Here is a 17,796-nt window from a genome sequence, read left to right as displayed (position 1 = left end):
CGACTGGTGGTTTGTACACACTTCTCTCCTCATCTCCATTCTCTGCGGCGTTTACAGAGCAGCTTCATCCAACATCATTCAGTTGGGTATTCGGGATCTTCGGGGTATTTTGTGTATTTTGTGTCATCGGGGTCTTTTGTTCTTTGGGTATTTTGGGTCTTCTGGGTCTTCGTGGTCTTTTGAGTCTTTCGGATCTTTTGGGTTTTAAAGGGGCATTGAGGTATTTTGAATGTTCGGGGTCTGCAGGGTATTTTGGGTATTTTGGGTCTTCATGGTCTTCGTGGTGTTAAGAGTACTGTGGGACATAAAACGCCTTCAAAGGTCTAAGGTTAGTTCTGTTAGCAATAAGCTTACTTTTGGTGTGTTCTGTTAGCAATCAGCTTACTTGGTGTGTTCTGTTCGCAATCAGCTTACTTGGTGTGTTCTGTTCGCAATCAGCTTACTTGGTGTGTTCTCCTAGCAATCAGCTTACTTGCTGTGTTCTCTTAGCAATCAGCTTACTTGGTGTGTTCTGTTAGAAATCAGCTTACTTGGTGTGTTCTGTTAGCAATCAGCTTACTTGGTGTGTTCTGATAGCAATCAGCTTACTTGGTGTGTTCTGTTAGCAATCAGCTTACTTGGTGTGTTCTGTTAGCAATCAGCTTACTTGGTGTGTTCTGTTCGCAATCAGCTTACTTGGTGTGTTCTCTTAGCAATCAGCTTACTTGCTGTGTTCTGTTCGCAATCAGCTTACTTGCTGTGTTCTGTTCGCAATCAGCTTACTTGCTGTGTTCTCTAAGCAATCAGCTTACTTGGTGTGTTCTGTTAGAAATCAGCTTACTTGGTGTGTTCTGTTAGCAATCAGCTTACTTGGTGTGTTCTGATAGCAATCGGCTTACTTGGTGTGTTCTGATAGCAATCAGCTTACTTGGTGTGTTCTGTTAGCAATCAGCTTACTTGGTGTGTTCTGTCATCAATCGGCTTACTTGGTGTGTTCTGTTAGCAATCAGCTTACTTGGTGTGTTCTGTGAGCAATCAGCTTACTTGGTGTGTTCTGTCAGCAATCAGCTTACTTGGTGTGTTCTGTCAGCAATCAGATTACTTGGGGTGTTCTGTTAGCAATCGGCTTACTTGGTGTGTTCTGTTAGCAATCAGCTTATTTGGTGTGTACTGTTAGCAATCAGCTTACTTGGTGTTTTCTGTTACCAATCATCTTACTTGGTGTGTTCTGTTTGCAATCAGCTTACTTTTAGTGTGTTCTATGAGCAATCAGCTTACTTGGTGTGGTCTGTTAGCAATCAGCTTACTTGGTGTGTACTGTTAGCAATCAGCTTACTTTTAGTGTGTTATAATAGCAATCAGCTTACTTGGTGTGTACTGTTAGCAATCAGCTTACTTGGTGTGTTCTGTTCGCAATCAGCTTACTTGGTGTGTTCTGTTCGCAATCAGCTTACTTGGTGTGTTCTGTTAGCAATCAGCTTACTTGGTGTGTTCTGTTAGCAATAAGCTTACTTTTGGTGTGTTCTGTTAGCAATCAGCTTACTTGGTGTGTTCTGTTCGCAATCAGCTTACTTGGTGTGTTCTGTTCGCAATCAGCTTACTTGGTGTGTTCTCCTAGCAATCAGCTTACTTGCTGTGTTCTCTTAGCAATCAGCTTACTTGGTGTGTTCTGTTAGAAATCAGCTTACTTGGTGTGTTCTGTTAGCAATCAGCTTACTTGGTGTGTTCTGATAGCAATCAGCTTACTTGGTGTGTTCTGTTAGCAATCAGCTTACTTGGTGTGTTCTGTTAGCAATCAGCTTACTTGGTGTGTTCTGTTCGCAATCAGCTTACTTGGTGTGTTCTCTTAGCAATCAGCTTACTTGCTGTGTTCTGTTCGCAATCAGCTTACTTGGTGTGTTCTCTTAGCAATCAGCTTACTTGCTGTGTTCTCTAAGCAATCAGCTTACTTGGTGTGTTCTGTTAGAAATCAGCTTACTTGGTGTGTTCTGTTAGCAATCAGCTTACTTGGTGTGTTCTGATAGCAATCGGCTTACTTGGTGTGTTCTGATAGCAATCAGCTTACTTGGTGTGTTCTGTTAGCAATCAGCTTACTTGGTGTGTTCTGTCATCAATCGGCTTACTTGGTGTGTTCTGTTAGCAATCAGCTTACTTGGTGTGTTCTGTGAGCAATCAGCTTACTTGGTGTGTTCTGTCAGCAATCAGCTTACTTGGTGTGTTCTGTCAGCAATCAGATTACTTGGGGTGTTCTGTTAGCAATCGGCTTACTTGGTGTGTTCTGTTAGCAATCAGCTTATTTGGTGTGTACTGTTAGCAATCAGCTTACTTGGTGTTTTCTGTTAGCAATCATCTTACTTGGTGTGTTCTGTTCGCAATCAGCTTACTTTTAGTGTGTTCTATGAGCAATCAGCTTACTTGGTGTGGTCTGTTAGCAATCAGCTTACTTGGTGTGTACTGTTAGCAATCAGCTTACTTTTAGTGTGTTATAATAGCAATCAGCTTACTTGGTGTGTACTGTTAGCAATCAGCTTACTTTTAGTGAGTTATATTAGCAATCGGCTTACTTGGGGTGTTCTGTTAGCAATCGGCTTACTTGGTGTGTTCTGTTAGCAATCAGCTTACTTTTGGTGTGTTCTGTTAGCATTCGGCTTACTTGGGTTGTTCTGTTAGCAATCGGCTTACTTGGTGTTCTGTTTGCAATAAGCTTACTTTTGGTGTGTTCTGTTAGCAATCAGCTTACTTGGTGTGTTCTGTTAGCAATCAGCTTACTTGGTGTGTTCTGTTAGCAATCAGCTTATTTGGTGTGTTCTGTTGGCAATCAGCTTATTTGGTGTGTTCTGTTGGCAATCAATTTGAGTGCAGCCTGCAGTTTCCTGCGCGCACGGAGCCAGGAGTGAGCGGATCGTGCAGCAAGGCCTAGTTCCCGCCCACGGGCAGTGCAGCTTGCGGTTTCCTGCGCTCGGACGTGGAGGCCTGAGACGAACCGGGACGATTCCTGACGAGGTTCAAGAGCAGCTCGGAGGGAAGAGTTTTTCGGAGCTGTTTTCGGATGACGTGCTGATGTCCTTGGACTTCGCGCCAGGCTCTGGGCCGACAGGGCCGACGTGTGTGATATTCAGCAGCATAGATTCAATGAAAAGCCCGACCGAATATCGTCGCTTCATGGCTGCTTTCCGCTGCCGAAATCCAGCGCGGCTTGGGCGATTTTGCCCCTGTTTGGAGAACACCCAGCGAGACCTTCATCGGGGCCAAGCGAGCAAGGACGTGTCGGGACCTGCTTCGCGCCATTGACCAAGTGGTTCGCACCAACCGGAGCTGTTTTCGGATGACGTGCTGATGTCCTTGGACTTTGCGCCAGGCTCTGGGCCGACCGGGCCGACGTGCATCGAAGTCCTTTCCAAGGGTGTGGTGCTGACCGGGCCACCGTGGTGCTCACCGGGCAAACGTGGCGTGGTGCTGACGGGGCCCCCGCAGCCGTGATGTCCCACCCCCCCCCCCCCCCCCAGAATTTCCATGTTTTAAACGTTTCCCAGTGTGTACCCTGGATTAGCATAGGTACACCGTATCCCTGCGTGTCGTAAGAGATGACGAAGAGGGTTGGCGGCAGGAAGGGCATCCGGCCATAAAAAACGTTGCCTCAAAAAGAGAACCATGACAATTACAACTACATATGGGCAGGGTACAGCCCGAAGTGGAGATCGGTTTCTGAGGTTTCGGACATGGAATGTAGGGACAATGACAGGGAGATCAGGAGAAGTGGTGGAAGTATTGGTCAGAAGAAGAGTGGACATATGTTGTGTGCAAGCGACGAGATGGAAGGGAAGTGGTGTGAGAATGGTGAAGGGTAGGCATCGACAGAAATACAAGTTTGTGTGGCAAGGGTGCCTGGAGGGCGTGAATGGTGTTGGTGTCCTGTTTTCTGAGGAGTTTGCAGACAGTGTGGTGAGTGTGACGAGAGTGAGTGATAGGTTGATGATGGTGAAAATGATGATTGGAAAGCTCTTGGTGAACGTCATCTCGGGATATGCTCCGCAGGTTGGTCGGAGCGATGAAGAGAAGGACAAGTTCTGGTGTGCGATAGAGAAGCTGATGGAAAACGTGAAAGATGAGGAAGTTGTTGTGGTAGGAGGAGACCTAAATGGACATGTGGGAAGGAGTATGGATGGTTTTGAGGGAGTTCATGGGGGTTACGGATATGGTGTGAGAAATGGAGCAGGTGAAAGGATTTTGGAGTTTGCTGATGGAGCTGATTTGTTGATTTGTAATACTCAGTTCCAGAAAGAGGATAATAAGCTTGTTGCATACACGTCAGGTGGGTCGACGACAACCGTTGACTACCTGATGGTGCGTAGGCGAGATAGGGGGCACCTCCGGGACACAAAGGTGATCCCGGGGGAGGAGGCTGTTTCACAGCACCACTTGGTTGTCTGCGACATAAGGGTGAAAGGTGCATGGAGAGCTCGGCGGGTGAAGTCCCAACCAAGAATGAAAGTGTGGAGGTTGAAAGAGGTGACAGTAAGGGAGGCATTAAAAGAGAGGCTGAGTAGGGTAGAGGATGATGTGGTTGAGCTTGAAAGCGGTTGGATGTCAATGAAAGCTAGTCTGTTGGGAGCCGTTGGTGAGGTATGTGGATGGACAAAAGGACCACCGAGGCACTCGGAAACATGATGGTGGGATGATGAAGTTGGAAAGAGGATTGACGAGAAGAGGAAGAAGTTCAAGGAGTGGCAGAAGGCGAAGGGTACGGGAGCAGAAAAAGCAGAGCATGAAAGTTATAAGGCAGCCAAGAAGGCTGCAAAGAAAGAGGTGGCAAAGGCGCAGGAGGCATGTAGGAAAATTTTCGGAGAAAGCTTGGATTCGGAAGAGGGTCAATGAGCAGTATTCAGGATTGCAAAGCAGATAGCGAAAGAGAGGTGTGATGTGATGGGGGTGAGTTGCTTGAAGGATGAAGTGGGACAAATCGTTGTGGACCCAGATGGGATTAAAGGAAGATGGAAAAGATATATAGAAATGCTGTTGAATACAGAGAATGAATGGGATGGCAACATCGAGAGTAACCCAGTTTTAGGACCGGCAGAGAAGATAACTGAGAAGGAAGTTGAGGAAGCGATAAAAGCAATGAAGAGTAGAAAAGCGGAAGGCCCGACGGGAGTTGTGGGAGATTTGTTGAAGCAGCAGGAAGTTGGGGTGTGAAGAAAATGACAGAGATCTGTAATCTGGTGGTGAAAGAAGGCCGCATTCCAGTGGATTGGGAACTGAGTACCCTCGTCCCTATATACAAGTGGAAAGGTGACCCTCTAGAGTGTGGCTCGTACCGAGCGATAAAGTTATTGGAGCATGGAATGAAGGTATTGGAAAGGGTGTTGGAGAGGAGGATAAGGAAGAAAGTGAAGATCGACGAAATGCAGTTTGGATTTATGCCAGGAAGAGGAACGACATACGTGCTTTTTATTGTGAGGCAGTTGCAGGAGAAGTACATGGAGAAGAGGAAGAAGTTGTTTCTTGGGTTTGTTGATCTGGAGAAAGCATTCGATAGGGTTCCACGCAAAGTATTGACATGGGCAATGAGGAAGTTAGGAGTGGAGGAATGGTTGATCAGAGTAGTGATGGCAATGTACAAAAGAGCGCGCACAGCTGTAAGGACGAAGGACGGGAACAGTGGTGGGTTTGAGGTGAAGGTGGGAGTGCATCAGGGGTCGGTAGTAAGCCCACTACTATTTGTAGCTGTGATGGAGGTGCTGGCTCAGAACGGAAAGGAGGGTTTACCGTGGGAGTTGTTGTATGCAGATGATCTGGTGTTGATTGCGGAAAGTATGGATGGACTGAGGGAAAAGATGAACAAGTGGAAGGAATGTATGGAGACAAAAGGTCTGAAGGTGAATATCGGAAAGACGAAGGTGATGGCAAGTGGTAAAGCATGTGGTGAGGTGGAAAGAACTGGGAAGTGGCCCTGTGCTGTGTGCAGGAAGGGTGTCGGAGTGAACTCCATTCAATGTACAATGTGCGCTGAGTGGGTTCATCAAAAATGTAGTGGTCTGAGAGGGTCATTAACCATTGTGGCAGCTACATTCAAATGTAAGGTGTGCACAGAGGGAGCTGCAGATGGAGGAAACGTTGAGTTGCATCTTGGAGACGGCGTAAAGCTGGAAGGTGTGAAAACATTTTGCTACCTCGGAGACATGCTGAATGGAGAAGGTGGATCAGACTCGGCAACGGTTGCTCGAGTGAGATGTGCATGGAAGAAGTTTCGGGAAATGAGTGGCGTGCTGATGAGGAGGGGAGTGTCGTTGAAGCTGAAGGTAAAGGTGTATGCTGCATGTGTGAGAAGTGTTATGATTTATGGGAGCGAGACATGGGTAATGAACGTAGAGCAGCAACGAAGGTTGGAAAGGGTGGAAATGCGAATGGTTCGGTGGATGTGTGGAGCATCGTTGAGAGAGAGGAAGACAAATGATGAATTGCGAAAGATGATGGGAATAGAGCCTGTGATAGATGCTGTGAAGAGGAACAGGTTGAGATGGTTTGGTCATGTGTTGAGGAAGGATGAAAGTGACTGGTTGAGAAGAGTGATGGAAATGAATGTAGAAGGAAGTAGAGGACGGGGAAGACCGAGAAAGACTTGGCTAAAGATGGTGGAAGAAGAAATGCGGGCAAGGGGGTTAACAAGGAGAGATGCAGAAAATAGGGCAAAATGGAGAAGATTGTCATGGGGACCGCAAGGCTAACCCCCGCTCTAGCAGGGAAAATGGCCTTAAAATGCATGTTGTTGTTGTTGTTGTTGTTGTTAGCAATCAGCTTACTTTTAGTGTGTTCTGTTAGCAAGCCGCTTACTTGGTGTGTTCTGTTAGCAATCAGCTTACTTGGTGTGTACTGTTAGCAATCAGCTTACTTGGTGTGTACTGTTAGCAATCAGCTTGTTTGGTGTGTTCTGTTAACAATCAGCTTGTTTGGTGTGTTCTGTTAACAATCAGCTTACTTGGTGTGTTCTGTTAGCAATCAGCTTACTTGGTGTGTTCTGTTAGCAATCAGCTTGTTTGGTGTGTTGTTTTAGCAATCAGCTTACTTGGTGTGTTCTGTTAGCAATCAGCTTGTTTGGTGTGTTCTGTTAACAATCAGCTTACTTGGTGTGTTCTGTTAGCAATCAGCTTGTTTGGTGTGTTCTGTTAACAATCAGCTTACTTGGTGTGTTCTGTTAGCAATCAGCTTGTTTGGTGTGTACTGTTAACAATCAGCTTACTTGGTGTGTACTGTTAGCAATCAGCTTGTTTGGTGTGTTCTGTTAGCAATCAGCTTGTTTGGTGTGTTCTGTTAACAATCAGCTTACTTGGTGTGTTCTGTTAGCAATCAGCTTGTTTGGTGTGTTCTGTTAACAATCAGCTTACTTGGTGTGTTCTGTTAGCAATCAGCTTACTTGGTGTGTTCTGTTAGCAATCAGCTTGTTTGGTGTGTTCTGTTAGCAATCAGCTTACTTGGTGTGTTCTGTTAGCAATCAGCTTGTTTGGTGTGTTCTGTTTACAATCAGCTTGTTTGGTGTGTTCTGTTAGCAATCAGCTTACTTGGTGTGTTCTGTTAGCAATCAGCTTGTTTGGTGTGTTCTGTTAACAATCAGTTTACTTGGTGTGTTCTGTTAACAATCAGCTTACTTGGTGTGTTCTGTTAGCAATCAGCTTGTTTGGTGTGTTCTGTTAGTAATCAGCTTACTTGGTGTGTTCTGTTAACAATCAGCTTACTTGGTGTGTTCTGTTAGCAATCAGCTTACTTGGTGTGTTCTGTTTACAATCAGCTTGTTTGGTGTGTTCTGTTAGCAATCAGCTTACTTGGTGTGTTCTGTTAGCAATCAGCTTACTTGGTGTGTTCTGTTTACAATCAGCTTACTTGGTGTGTTCTGTTTACAATCAGCTTGTTTGGTGTGTTCTGTTAGCAATCAGCTTGTTTGGTGTGTTCTGTTAACAATCAACTTGTTTGGTGTGTTCTGTTAACAATCAGTTTACTTGGTGTGTTCTGTTAACAATCAGCTTACTTGGTGTGTTCTGTTAGCAATCAGCTTGTTTGGTGTGTTCTGTTAGTAATCAGCTTACTTGGTGTGTTCTGTTAACATCAGCTTACTTGGTGTGTTCTGTTAGCAATCAGCTTACTTGGTGTGTTCTGTTTACAATCAGCTTGTTTGGTGTGTTCTGTTAGCAATCAGCTTACTTGGTGTGTACTGTTAGCAATCAGCTTGTTTGGTGTGTACTGTTAACAATCAGCTTACTTGGTGTGTACTGTTAGCAATCAGCTTGTTTGGTGTGTTCTGTTAGCAATCAGCTTGTTTGGTGTGTTCTGTTAACAATCAGCTTACTTGATGTGTTCTGTTAGCAATCAGCTTGTTTGGTGTGTTCTGTTAACAATCAGCTTACTTGGTGTGTTCTGTTAGCAATCAGCTTACTTGGTGTGTTCTGTTAGCAATCAGCTTGTTTGGTGTGTTCTGTTAGCAATCAGCTTACTTGGTGTGTTCTGTTAGCAATCAGCTTGTTTGGTGTGTTCTGTTAGCAATCAGCTTGTTTGGTGTGTTCTGTTAACAATCAGCTTGTTTGGTGTGTTCTGTTTACAATCAGCTTGTTTGGTGTGTTCTGTTAGCAATCAGCTTACTTGCTGTGTTCTGTTAGCAATCAGCTTGTTTGGTGTGTTCTGTTAACAATCAGTTTACTTGGTGTGTTCTGTTAACAATCAGCTTACTTGGTGTGTTCTGTTAGCAATCAGCTTGTTTGGTGTATTCTGTTAGTAATCAGCTTACTTGGTGTGTTCTGTTAACAATCAGCTTACTTGGTGTGTTCTGTTAGCAATCAGCTTACTTGGTGTGTTCTGTTTACAATCAGCTTACTTGGTGTGTTCTGTTTACAATCAGCTTACTTGGTGTGTTCTGTTTACAATCAGCTTGTTTGGTGTGTTCTGTTAGCAATCAGCTTGTTTGGTGTGTTCTGTTAACAATCAGCTTGTTTGGTGTGTTCTGTTAACAATCAGTTTACTTGGTGTGTTCTGTTAACAATCAGCTTACTTGGTGTGTTCTGTTAGCAATCAGCTTGTTTGGTGTGTTCTGTTAGTAATCAGCTTACTTGGTGTGTCCTGTTAACAATCAGCTTACTTGGTGTGTTCTGTTAGCAATCAGCTTACTTGGTGTGTTCTGTTTACAATCAGCTTGTTTGGTGTGTTCTGTTAGCAATCAGCTTACTTGGTGTGTTCTGTTAGCAATCAGCTTACTTGGTGTGTTCTGTTTACAATCAGCTTACTTGGTGTGTTCTGTTTACAATCGGCTTGTTTGGTGTGTTCTGTTAGCAATCAGCTTGTTTGGTGTGTTCTGTTAACAATCAGCTTACTTGGTGTGTTCTGTCATCAATCGGCTTACTTGGTGTGTTCTGTTAGCAATCAGCTTACTTGGTGTGTTCTGTGAGCAATCAGCTTACTTGGTGTGTTCTGTCAGCAATCAGCTTACTTGGTGTGTTCTGTCAGCAATCAGATTACTTGGGGTGTTCTGTTAGCAATCGGCTTACTTGGTGTGTTCTGTTAGCAATCAGCTTATTTGGTGTGTACTGTTAGCAATCAGCTTACTTGGTGTTTTCTGTTACCAATCATCTTACTTGGTGTGTTCTGTTCGCAATCAGCTTACTTTTAGTGTGTTCTATGAGCAATCAGCTTACTTGGTGTGGTCTGTTAGCAATCTGCTTACTTGGTGTGTACTGTTAGCAATCAGCTTACTTTTAGTGTGTTATAATAGCAATCAGCTTACTTGGTGTGTACTGTTAGCAATCAGCTTACTTGGTGTGTTCTGTTCGCAATCAGCTTACTTGGTGTGTTCTGTTCGCAATCAGCTTACTTGGTGTGTTCTGTTAGCAATCAGCTTACTTGGTGTGTTCTGTTAGCAATAAGCTTACTTTTGGTGTGTTCTGTTAGCAATCAGCTTACTTGGTGTGTTCTGTTCGCAATCAGCTTACTTGGTGTGTTCTGTTCGCAATCAGCTTACTTGGTGTGTTCTCCTAGCAATCAGCTTACTTGCTGTGTTCTCTTAGCAATCAGCTTACTTGGTGTGTTCTGTTAGAAATCAGCTTACTTGGTGTGTTCTGTTAGCAATCAGCTTACTTGGTGTGTTCTGATAGCAATCAGCTTACTTGGTGTGTTCTGTTAGCAATCAGCTTACTTGGTGTGTTCTGTTAGCAATCAGCTTACTTGGTGTGTTCTGTTCGCAATCAGCTTACTTGGTGTGTTCTCTTAGCAATCGGCTTACTTGCTGTGTTCTGTTCGCAATCAGCTTACTTGGTGTGTTCTCTTAGCAATCAGCTTACTTGCTGTGTTCTCTAAGCAATCAGCTTACTTGGTGTGTTCTGTTAGAAATCAGCTTACTTGGTGTGTTCTGTTAGCAATCAGCTTACTTGGTGTGTTCTGATAGCAATCGGCTTACTTGGTGTGTTCTGATAGCAATCAGCTTACTTGGTGTGTTCTGTTAGCAATCAGCTTACTTGGTGTGTTCTGTCATCAATCGGCTTACTTGGTGTGTTCTGTTAGCAATCAGCTTACTTGGTGTGTTCTGTGAGCAATCAGCTTACTTGGTGTGTTCTGTCATCAATCAGCTTACTTGGTGTGTTCTGTCAGCAATCAGATTACTTGGGGTGTTCTGTTAGCAATCGGCTTACTTGGTGTGTTCTGTTAGCAATCAGCTTATTTGGTGTGTACTGTTAGCAATCAGCTTACTTGGTGTTTTCTGTTAGCAATCATCTTACTTGGTGTGTTCTGTTCGCAATCAGCTTACTTTTAGTGTGTTCTATGAGCAATCAGCTTACTTGGTGTGGTCTGTTAGCAATCAGCTTACTTGGTGTGTACTGTTAGCAATCAGCTTACTTTTAGTGTGTTATAATAGCAATCAGCTTACTTGGTGTGTACTGTTAGCAATCAGCTTACTTTTAGTGAGTTATATTAGCAATCGGCTTATTTGGGGTGTTCTGTTAGCAATCGGCTTACTTGGTGTGTTCTGTTAGCAATCAGCTTACTTTTGGTGTGTTCTGTTAGCATTCGGCTTACTTGGGTTGTTCTGTTAGCAATCGGCTTACTTGGTGTTCTGTTTGCAATAAGCTTACTTTTGGTGTGTTCTGTTAGCAATCAGCTTACTTGGTGTGTTATGTTAGCAATCAGCTTACTTGGTGTGTTCTGTTAGCAATCAGCTTATTTGGTGTGTTCTGTTGGCAATCAGCTTATTTGGTGTGTTCTGTTGGCAATCAATTTGAGTGCAGCCTGCAGTTTCCTGCGCGCACGGAGCCAGGAGTGAGCGGATCGTGCAGCAAGGCCTAGTTCCCGCCCACGGGCAGTGCAGCTTGCGGTTTCCTGCGCTCGGACGTGGAGGCCTGAGACGAACCGGGACGATTCCTGACGAGGTTCAAGAGCAGCTCGGAGGGAAGAGTTTTTCGGAGCTGTTTTCGGATGACGTGCTGATGTCCTTGGACTTCGCGCCAGGCTCTGGGCCGACCGGGCCGACGTGTGTGATATTCAGCAGCATAGATTCAATGAAAAGCCCGACCGAATATCGTCGCTTCATGGCTGCTTTCCGCTGCCGAAATCCAGCGCGGCTTGGGCGATTTTGCCCCTGTTTGGAGAACACCCAGCGAGACCTTCATCGGGGCCAAGCGAGCAAGGACGTGTCGGGACCTGCTTCGCGCCATTGACCAAGTGGTTCGCACCAACCGGAGCTGTTTTCGGATGACGTGCTGATGTCCTTGGACTTTGCGCCAGGCTCTGGGCCGACCGGGCCGACGTGCATCGAAGTCCTTTCCAAGGGTGTGGTGCTGACCGGGCCACCGTGGTGCTGACCGGGCAAACGTGGCGTGGTGCTGACGGGGCCCCCGCAGCCGTGATGTCCCCCCCTCCCCCAGAATTTCCATGTTTTAAACGTTTCCCAGTGTGTACCCTGGATTAGCATAGGTACACCGTATCCCTGCGTGTCGTAAGAGATGACGAAGAGGGTTGGCGGCAGGAAGGGCATCCGGCCATAAAAAACGTTGCCTCAAAAAGAGAACCATGACAATTACAACTACATATGGGCAGGGTACAGCCCGAAGTGGAGATCGGTTTCTGAGGTTTCGGACATGGAATGTAGGGACAATGACAGGGAGATCAGGAGAAGTGGTGGAAGTATTGGTCAGAAGAAGAGTGGACATATGTTGTGTGCAAGCGACGAGATGGAAGGGAAGTGGTGTGAGAATGGTGAAGGGTAGGCATCGACAGAAATACAAGTTTGTGTGGCAAGGGTGCCTGGAGGGCGTGAATGGTGTTGGTGTCCTGTTTTCTGAGGAGTTTGCAGACAGTGTGGTGAGTGTGACGAGAGTGAGTGATAGGTTGATGATGGTGAAAATGATGATTGGAAAGCTCTTGGTGAACGTCATCTCGGGATATGCTCCGCAGGTTGGTCGGAGCGATGAAGAGAAGGACAAGTTCTGGTGTGCGATAGAGAAGCTGATGGAAAACGTGAAAGATGAGGAAGTTGTTGTGGTAGGAGGAGACCTAAATGGACATGTGGGAAGGAGTATGGATGGTTTTGAGGGAGTTCATGGGGGTTACGGATATGGTGTGAGAAATGGAGCAGGTGAAAGGATTTTGGAGTTTGCTGATGGAGCTGATTTGTTGATTTGTAATACTCAGTTCCAGAAAGAGGATAATAAGCTTGTTGCATACACGTCAGGTGGGTCGACGACAACCGTTGACTACCTGATGGTGCGTAGGCGAGATAGGGGGCACCTCCGGGACACAAAGGTGATCCCGGGGGAGGAGGCTGTTTCACAGCACCACTTGGTTGTCTGCGACATAAGGGTGAAAGGTGCATGGAGAGCTCGGCGGGTGAAGTCCCAACCAAGAATGAAAGTGTGGAGGTTGAAAGAGGTGACAGTAAGGGAGGCATTAAAAGAGAGGCTGAGTAGGGTAGAGGATGATGTGGTTGAGCTTGAAAGCGGTTGGATGTCAATGAAAGCTAGTCTGTTGGGAGCCGTTGGTGAGGTATGTGGATGGACAAAAGGACCACCGAGGCACTCGGAAACATGATGGTGGGATGATGAAGTTGGAAAGAGGATTGACGAGAAGAGGAAGAAGTTCAAGGAGTGGCAGAAGGCGAAGGGTACGGGAGCAGAAAAAGCAGAGCATGAAAGTTATAAGGCAGCCAAGAAGGCTGCAAAGAAAGAGGTGGCAAAGGCGCAGGAGGCATGTAGGAAAATTTTCGGAGAAAGCTTGGATTCGGAAGAGGGTCAATGAGCAGTATTCAGGATTGCAAAGCAGATAGCGAAAGAGAGGTGTGATGTGATGGGGGTGAGTTGCTTGAAGGATGAAGTGGGACAAATCGTTGTGGACCCAGATGGGATTAAAGGAAGATGGAAAAGATATATGGAAATGCTGTTGAATACAGAGAATGAATGGGATGGCAACATCGAGAGTAACCCAGTTTTAGGACCGGCAGAGAAGATAACTGAGAAGGAAGTTGAGGAAGCGATAAAAGCAATGAAGAGTAGAAAAGCGGAAGGCCCGACGGGAGTTGTGGGAGATTTGTTGAAGCAGCAGGAAGTTGGGGTGTGAAGAAAATGACAGAGATCTGTAATCTGGTGGTGAAAGAAGGCCGCATTCCAGTGGATTGGGAACTGAGTACCCTCGTCCCTATATACAAGTGGAAAGGTGACCCTCTAGAGTGTGGCTCGTACCGAGCGATAAAGTTATTGGAGCATGGAATGAAGGTATTGGAAAGGGTGTTGGAGAGGAGGATAAGGAAGAAAGTGAAGATCGACGAAATGCAGTTTGGATTTATGCCAGGAAGAGGAACGACATACGTGCTTTTTATTGTGAGGCAGTTGCAGGAGAAGTACATGGAGAAGAGGAAGAAGTTGTTTCTTGGGTTTGTTGATCTGGAGAAAGCATTCGATAGGGTTCCACGCAAAGTATTGACATGGGCAATGAGGAAGTTAGGAGTGGAGGAATGGTTGATCAGAGTAGTGATGGCAATGTACAAAAGAGCGCGCACAGCTGTAAGGACGAAGGACGGGAACAGTGGTGGGTTTGAGGTGAAGGTGGGAGTGCATCAGGGGTCGGTAGTAAGCCCACTACTATTTGTAGCTGTGATGGAGGTGCTGGCTCAGAACGGAAAGGAGGGTTTACCGTGGGAGTTGTTGTATGCAGATGATCTGGTGTTGATTGCGGAAAGTATGGATGGACTGAGGGAAAAGATGAACAAGTGGAAGGAATGTATGGAGACAAAAGGTCTGAAGGTGAATATCGGAAAGACGAAGGTGATGGCAAGTGGTAAAGCATGTGGTGAGGTGGAAAGAACTGGGAAGTGGCCCTGTGCTGTGTGCAGGAAGGGTGTCGGAGTGAACTCCATTCAATGTACAATGTGCGCTGAGTGGGTTCATCAAAAATGTAGTGGTCTGAGAGGGTCATTAACCATTGTGGCAGCTACATTCAAATGTAAGGTGTGCACAGAGGGAGCTGCAGATGGAGGAAACGTTGAGTTGGATCTTGGAGACGTCGTGAAGCTGGAAGGTGTGAAAACATTTTGCTACCTCGGAGACATGCTGAATGGAGAAGGTGGATCAGACTCGGCAACGGTTGCTCGAGTGAGATGTGCATGGAAGAAGTTTCGGGAAATGAGTGGCGTGCTGATGAGGAGGGGAGTGTCGTTGAAGCTGAAGGTAAAGGTGTATGCTGCATGTGTGAGAAGTGTTATGATTTATGGGAGCGAGACATGGGTAATGAACGTAGAGCAGCAACGAAGGTTGGAAAGGGTGGAAATGCAAATGGTTCGGTGGATGTGTGGAGCATCGTTGAGAGAGAGGAAGACAAATGATGAATTGCGAAAGATGATGGGAATAGAGCCTGTGATAGATGCTGTGAAGAGGAACAGGTTGAGATGGTTTGGTCATGTGTTGAGGAAGGATGAAAGTGACTGGTTGAGAAGAGTGATGGAAATGAATGTAGAAGGAAGTAGAGGACGGGGAAGACCGAGAAAGACTTGGCTAAAGATGGTGGAAGAAGAAATGCGGGCAAGGGGGTTAACAAGGAGAGATGCAGAAAATAGGGCAAAATGGAGAAGATTGTCATGGGGACCGCAAGGCTAACCCCCGCTCTAGCAGGGAAAATGGCCTTAAAATGCATGTTGTTGTTGTTGTTGTTGTTGTTAGCAATCAGCTTACTTTTAGTGTGTTCTGTTAGCAAGCCGCTTACTTGGTGTGTTCTGTTAGCAATCAGCTTACTTGGTGTGTACTGTTAGCAATCAGCTTACTTGGTGTGTACTGTTAGCAATCAGCTTGTTTGGTGTGTTCTGTTAACAATCAGCTTGTTTGGTGTGTTCTGTTAACAATCAGCTTACTTGGTGTGTTCTGTTAGCAATCAGCTTGTTTGGTGTGTTCTGTTAACAATCAGTTTACTTGGTGTGTTCTGTTAACAATCAGCTTACTTGGTGTGTTCTGTTAGCAATCAGCTTGTTTGGTGTGTTCTGTTAGTAATCAGCTTACTTGGTGTGTTCTGTTAACAATCAGCTTACTTGGTGTGTTCTGTTAGCAATCAGCTTACTTGGTGTGTTCTGTTTACAATCAGCTTGTTTGGTGTGTTCTGTTAGCAATCAGCTTACTTGGTGTGTTCTGTTTACAATCAGCTTACTTGGTGTGTTCTGTTTACAATCAGCTTGTTTGGTGTGTTCTGTTAGCAATCAGCTTGTTTGGTGTGTTCTGTTAACAATCAACTTGTTTGGTGTGTTCTGTTAACAATCAGTTTACTTGGTGTGTTCTGTTAACAATCAGCTTACTTGGTGTGTTCTGTTAGCAATCAGCTTGTTTGGTGTGTTCTGTTAGTAATCAGCTTACTTGGTGTGTTCTGTTAACATCAGCTTACTTGGTGTGTTCTGTTAGCAATCAGCTTACTTGGTGTGTTCTGTTTACAATCAGCTTGTTTGGTGTGTTCTGTTAGCAATCAGCTTACTTGGTGTGTACTGTTAGCAATCAGCTTGTTTGGTGTGTACTGTTAACAATCAGCTTACTTGGTGTGTACTGTTAGCAATCAGCTTGTTTGGTGTGTTCTGTTAGCAATCAGCTTGTTTGGTGTGTTCTGTTAACAATCAGCTTACTTGGTGTGTTCTGTTAGCAATCAGCTTGTTTGGTGTGTTCTGTTAACAATCAGCTTACTTGGTGTGTTCTGTTAGCAATCAGCTTACTTGGTGTGTTCTGTTAGCAATCAGCTTGTTTGGTGTGTTCTGTTAGCAATCAGCTTACTTGGTGTGTTCTGTTAGCAATCAGCTTGTTTGGTGTGTTCTGTTAGCAATCAGCTTGTTTGGTGTGTTCTGTTAACAATCAGCTTGTTTGGTGTGTTCTGTTTACAATCAGCTTGTTTGGTGTGTTCTGTTAGCAATCAGCTTACTTGCTGTGTTCTGTTAGCAATCAGCTTGTTTGGTGTGTTCTGTTAACAATCAGTTTACTTGGTGTGTTCTGTTAACAATCAGCTTACTTGGTGTGTTCTGTTAGCAATCAGCTTGTTTGGTGTATTCTGTTCGTAATCAGCTTACTTGGTGTGTTCTGTTAACAATCAGCTTACTTGGTGTGTTCTGTTAGCAATCAGCTTACTTGGTGTGTTCTGTTTACAATCAGCTTACTTGGTGTGTTCTGTTTACAATCAGCTTACTTGGTGTGTTCTGTTTACAATCAGCTTGTTTGGTGTGTTCTGTTAGCAATCAGCTTGTTTGGTGTGTTCTGTTAACAATCAGCTTGTTTGGTGTGTTCTGTTAACAATCAGTTTACTTGGTGTGTTCTGTTAACAATCAGCTTACTTGGTGTGTTCTGTTAGCAATCAGCTTGTTTGGTGTGTTCTGTTAGTAATCAGCTTACTTGGTGTGTCCTGTTAACAATCAGCTTACTTGGTGTGTTCTGTTAGCAATTAGCTTACTTGGTGTGTTCTGTTAGCAATCAGCTTACTTGGTGTGTTCTCTTAACAATCAGCTTACTTGGTGTGTTCTGTTAGCAAGCAGCTTACTTGGTGTGTTCTGTTAGCAATCAGCTTACTTGGTGTGTTCTGTTAGCAATCAGCTTACTTGGTGTGTACTGTTAGCAATCAGCTTACTTTTGGTGTGTTCTGCTAGCAATCAGCTTACTTGGTGTGTACTGTTAGCAATCAGTTTACTTTTGGTGTGTTCTGTTAGCAATCAGCTTACTTGGTGTGTTCTGTTAGCAATCAGCTTACTTGGTGTGTTCTATTAGCAATGAGCTTACTTGGTGTGTTCTGTTAGCAATCAGCTTACTTGGTGTGTTCTGTTAGCAATCAGCTTACTTGGAGTGTTCTGTTAACAATCAGCTTACTTGGTGTGTTCTGTTAGCAATTAGCTTACTTGTGGCTGTGGTTTGTCATGTGCAGCAAGTGGTTGTGGTTTGTCATGTGCAGCAAGTGGTTGTGGTTTGGCCTGTGCAGCAAGTGGTTGTGGTTTGTCATGTGCAGCAAGTGGTTGTGGTTTGTCATGTGCAGCAAGTGGTTGTGGTTTGTCAGGTGCAGCAAGTGGTTGTGGTTTGTCATGTGCAGCAAGCGGCTGTGGTTTGTCATGTGCAGCAAGTGGTTGTGGTTTGTCATGTGCAGCAAGTGGTTGTGGTTTGTCAGGTGCAGCAAGTGATTGTGGTTTGTCCTGTGCAGCAAGTGGTTGTGGTTTGTCCTGTGCAGCAAGTGGTTGTGGTTTGTTCTGTGCAGCAAGTGGTTGTGGTTTGTCTTGTGCAGCAAGTGGTTGTGGTTTGTCAGGTGCAGCAAGTGGTTGTGGTTTGTTCCGTGCAGCAAGTAGTTGTGGTTTGT

At 45.1% G+C, this 17,796-nt stretch overlaps 1 protein-coding gene across 2 annotated transcripts in view; it reads left to right on the top strand.

The window, feature by feature from the left end:
* Positions 1–17,796, top strand: part of ZC3H15 (zinc finger CCCH-type containing 15) — a 73,876-nt gene that overhangs the window by 24,472 nt on the left and 31,608 nt on the right. The window contains exon 1 of one of the 2 annotated variants that reach the window (XM_078782627.1): positions 14,514–14,666. The exons of the other annotated variant lie outside the window; for it this stretch is intronic. Coding sequence (XP_078638753.1) covers positions 14,597–14,666 — 70 coding nt within the window. The 5' untranslated portion in view covers positions 14,514–14,596. Of the gene's footprint in view, positions 1–14,513; positions 14,667–17,796 lie in introns of those variants that run through there. 2 annotated transcript variants of the gene reach the window in all.

The sequence above is a fragment of the Myxine glutinosa genome, chromosome 7 (assembly GCF_964187855.1).
Source record: "Myxine glutinosa chromosome 7, kmMyxGlut1.1, whole genome shotgun sequence".
Taxonomy (NCBI): Eukaryota; Metazoa; Chordata; class Myxini; order Myxiniformes; family Myxinidae; genus Myxine; species Myxine glutinosa.
The sequence above is the reverse complement of the archived record's forward strand: the minus strand, read 5'-3'. Positions and strand labels throughout refer to the sequence as shown.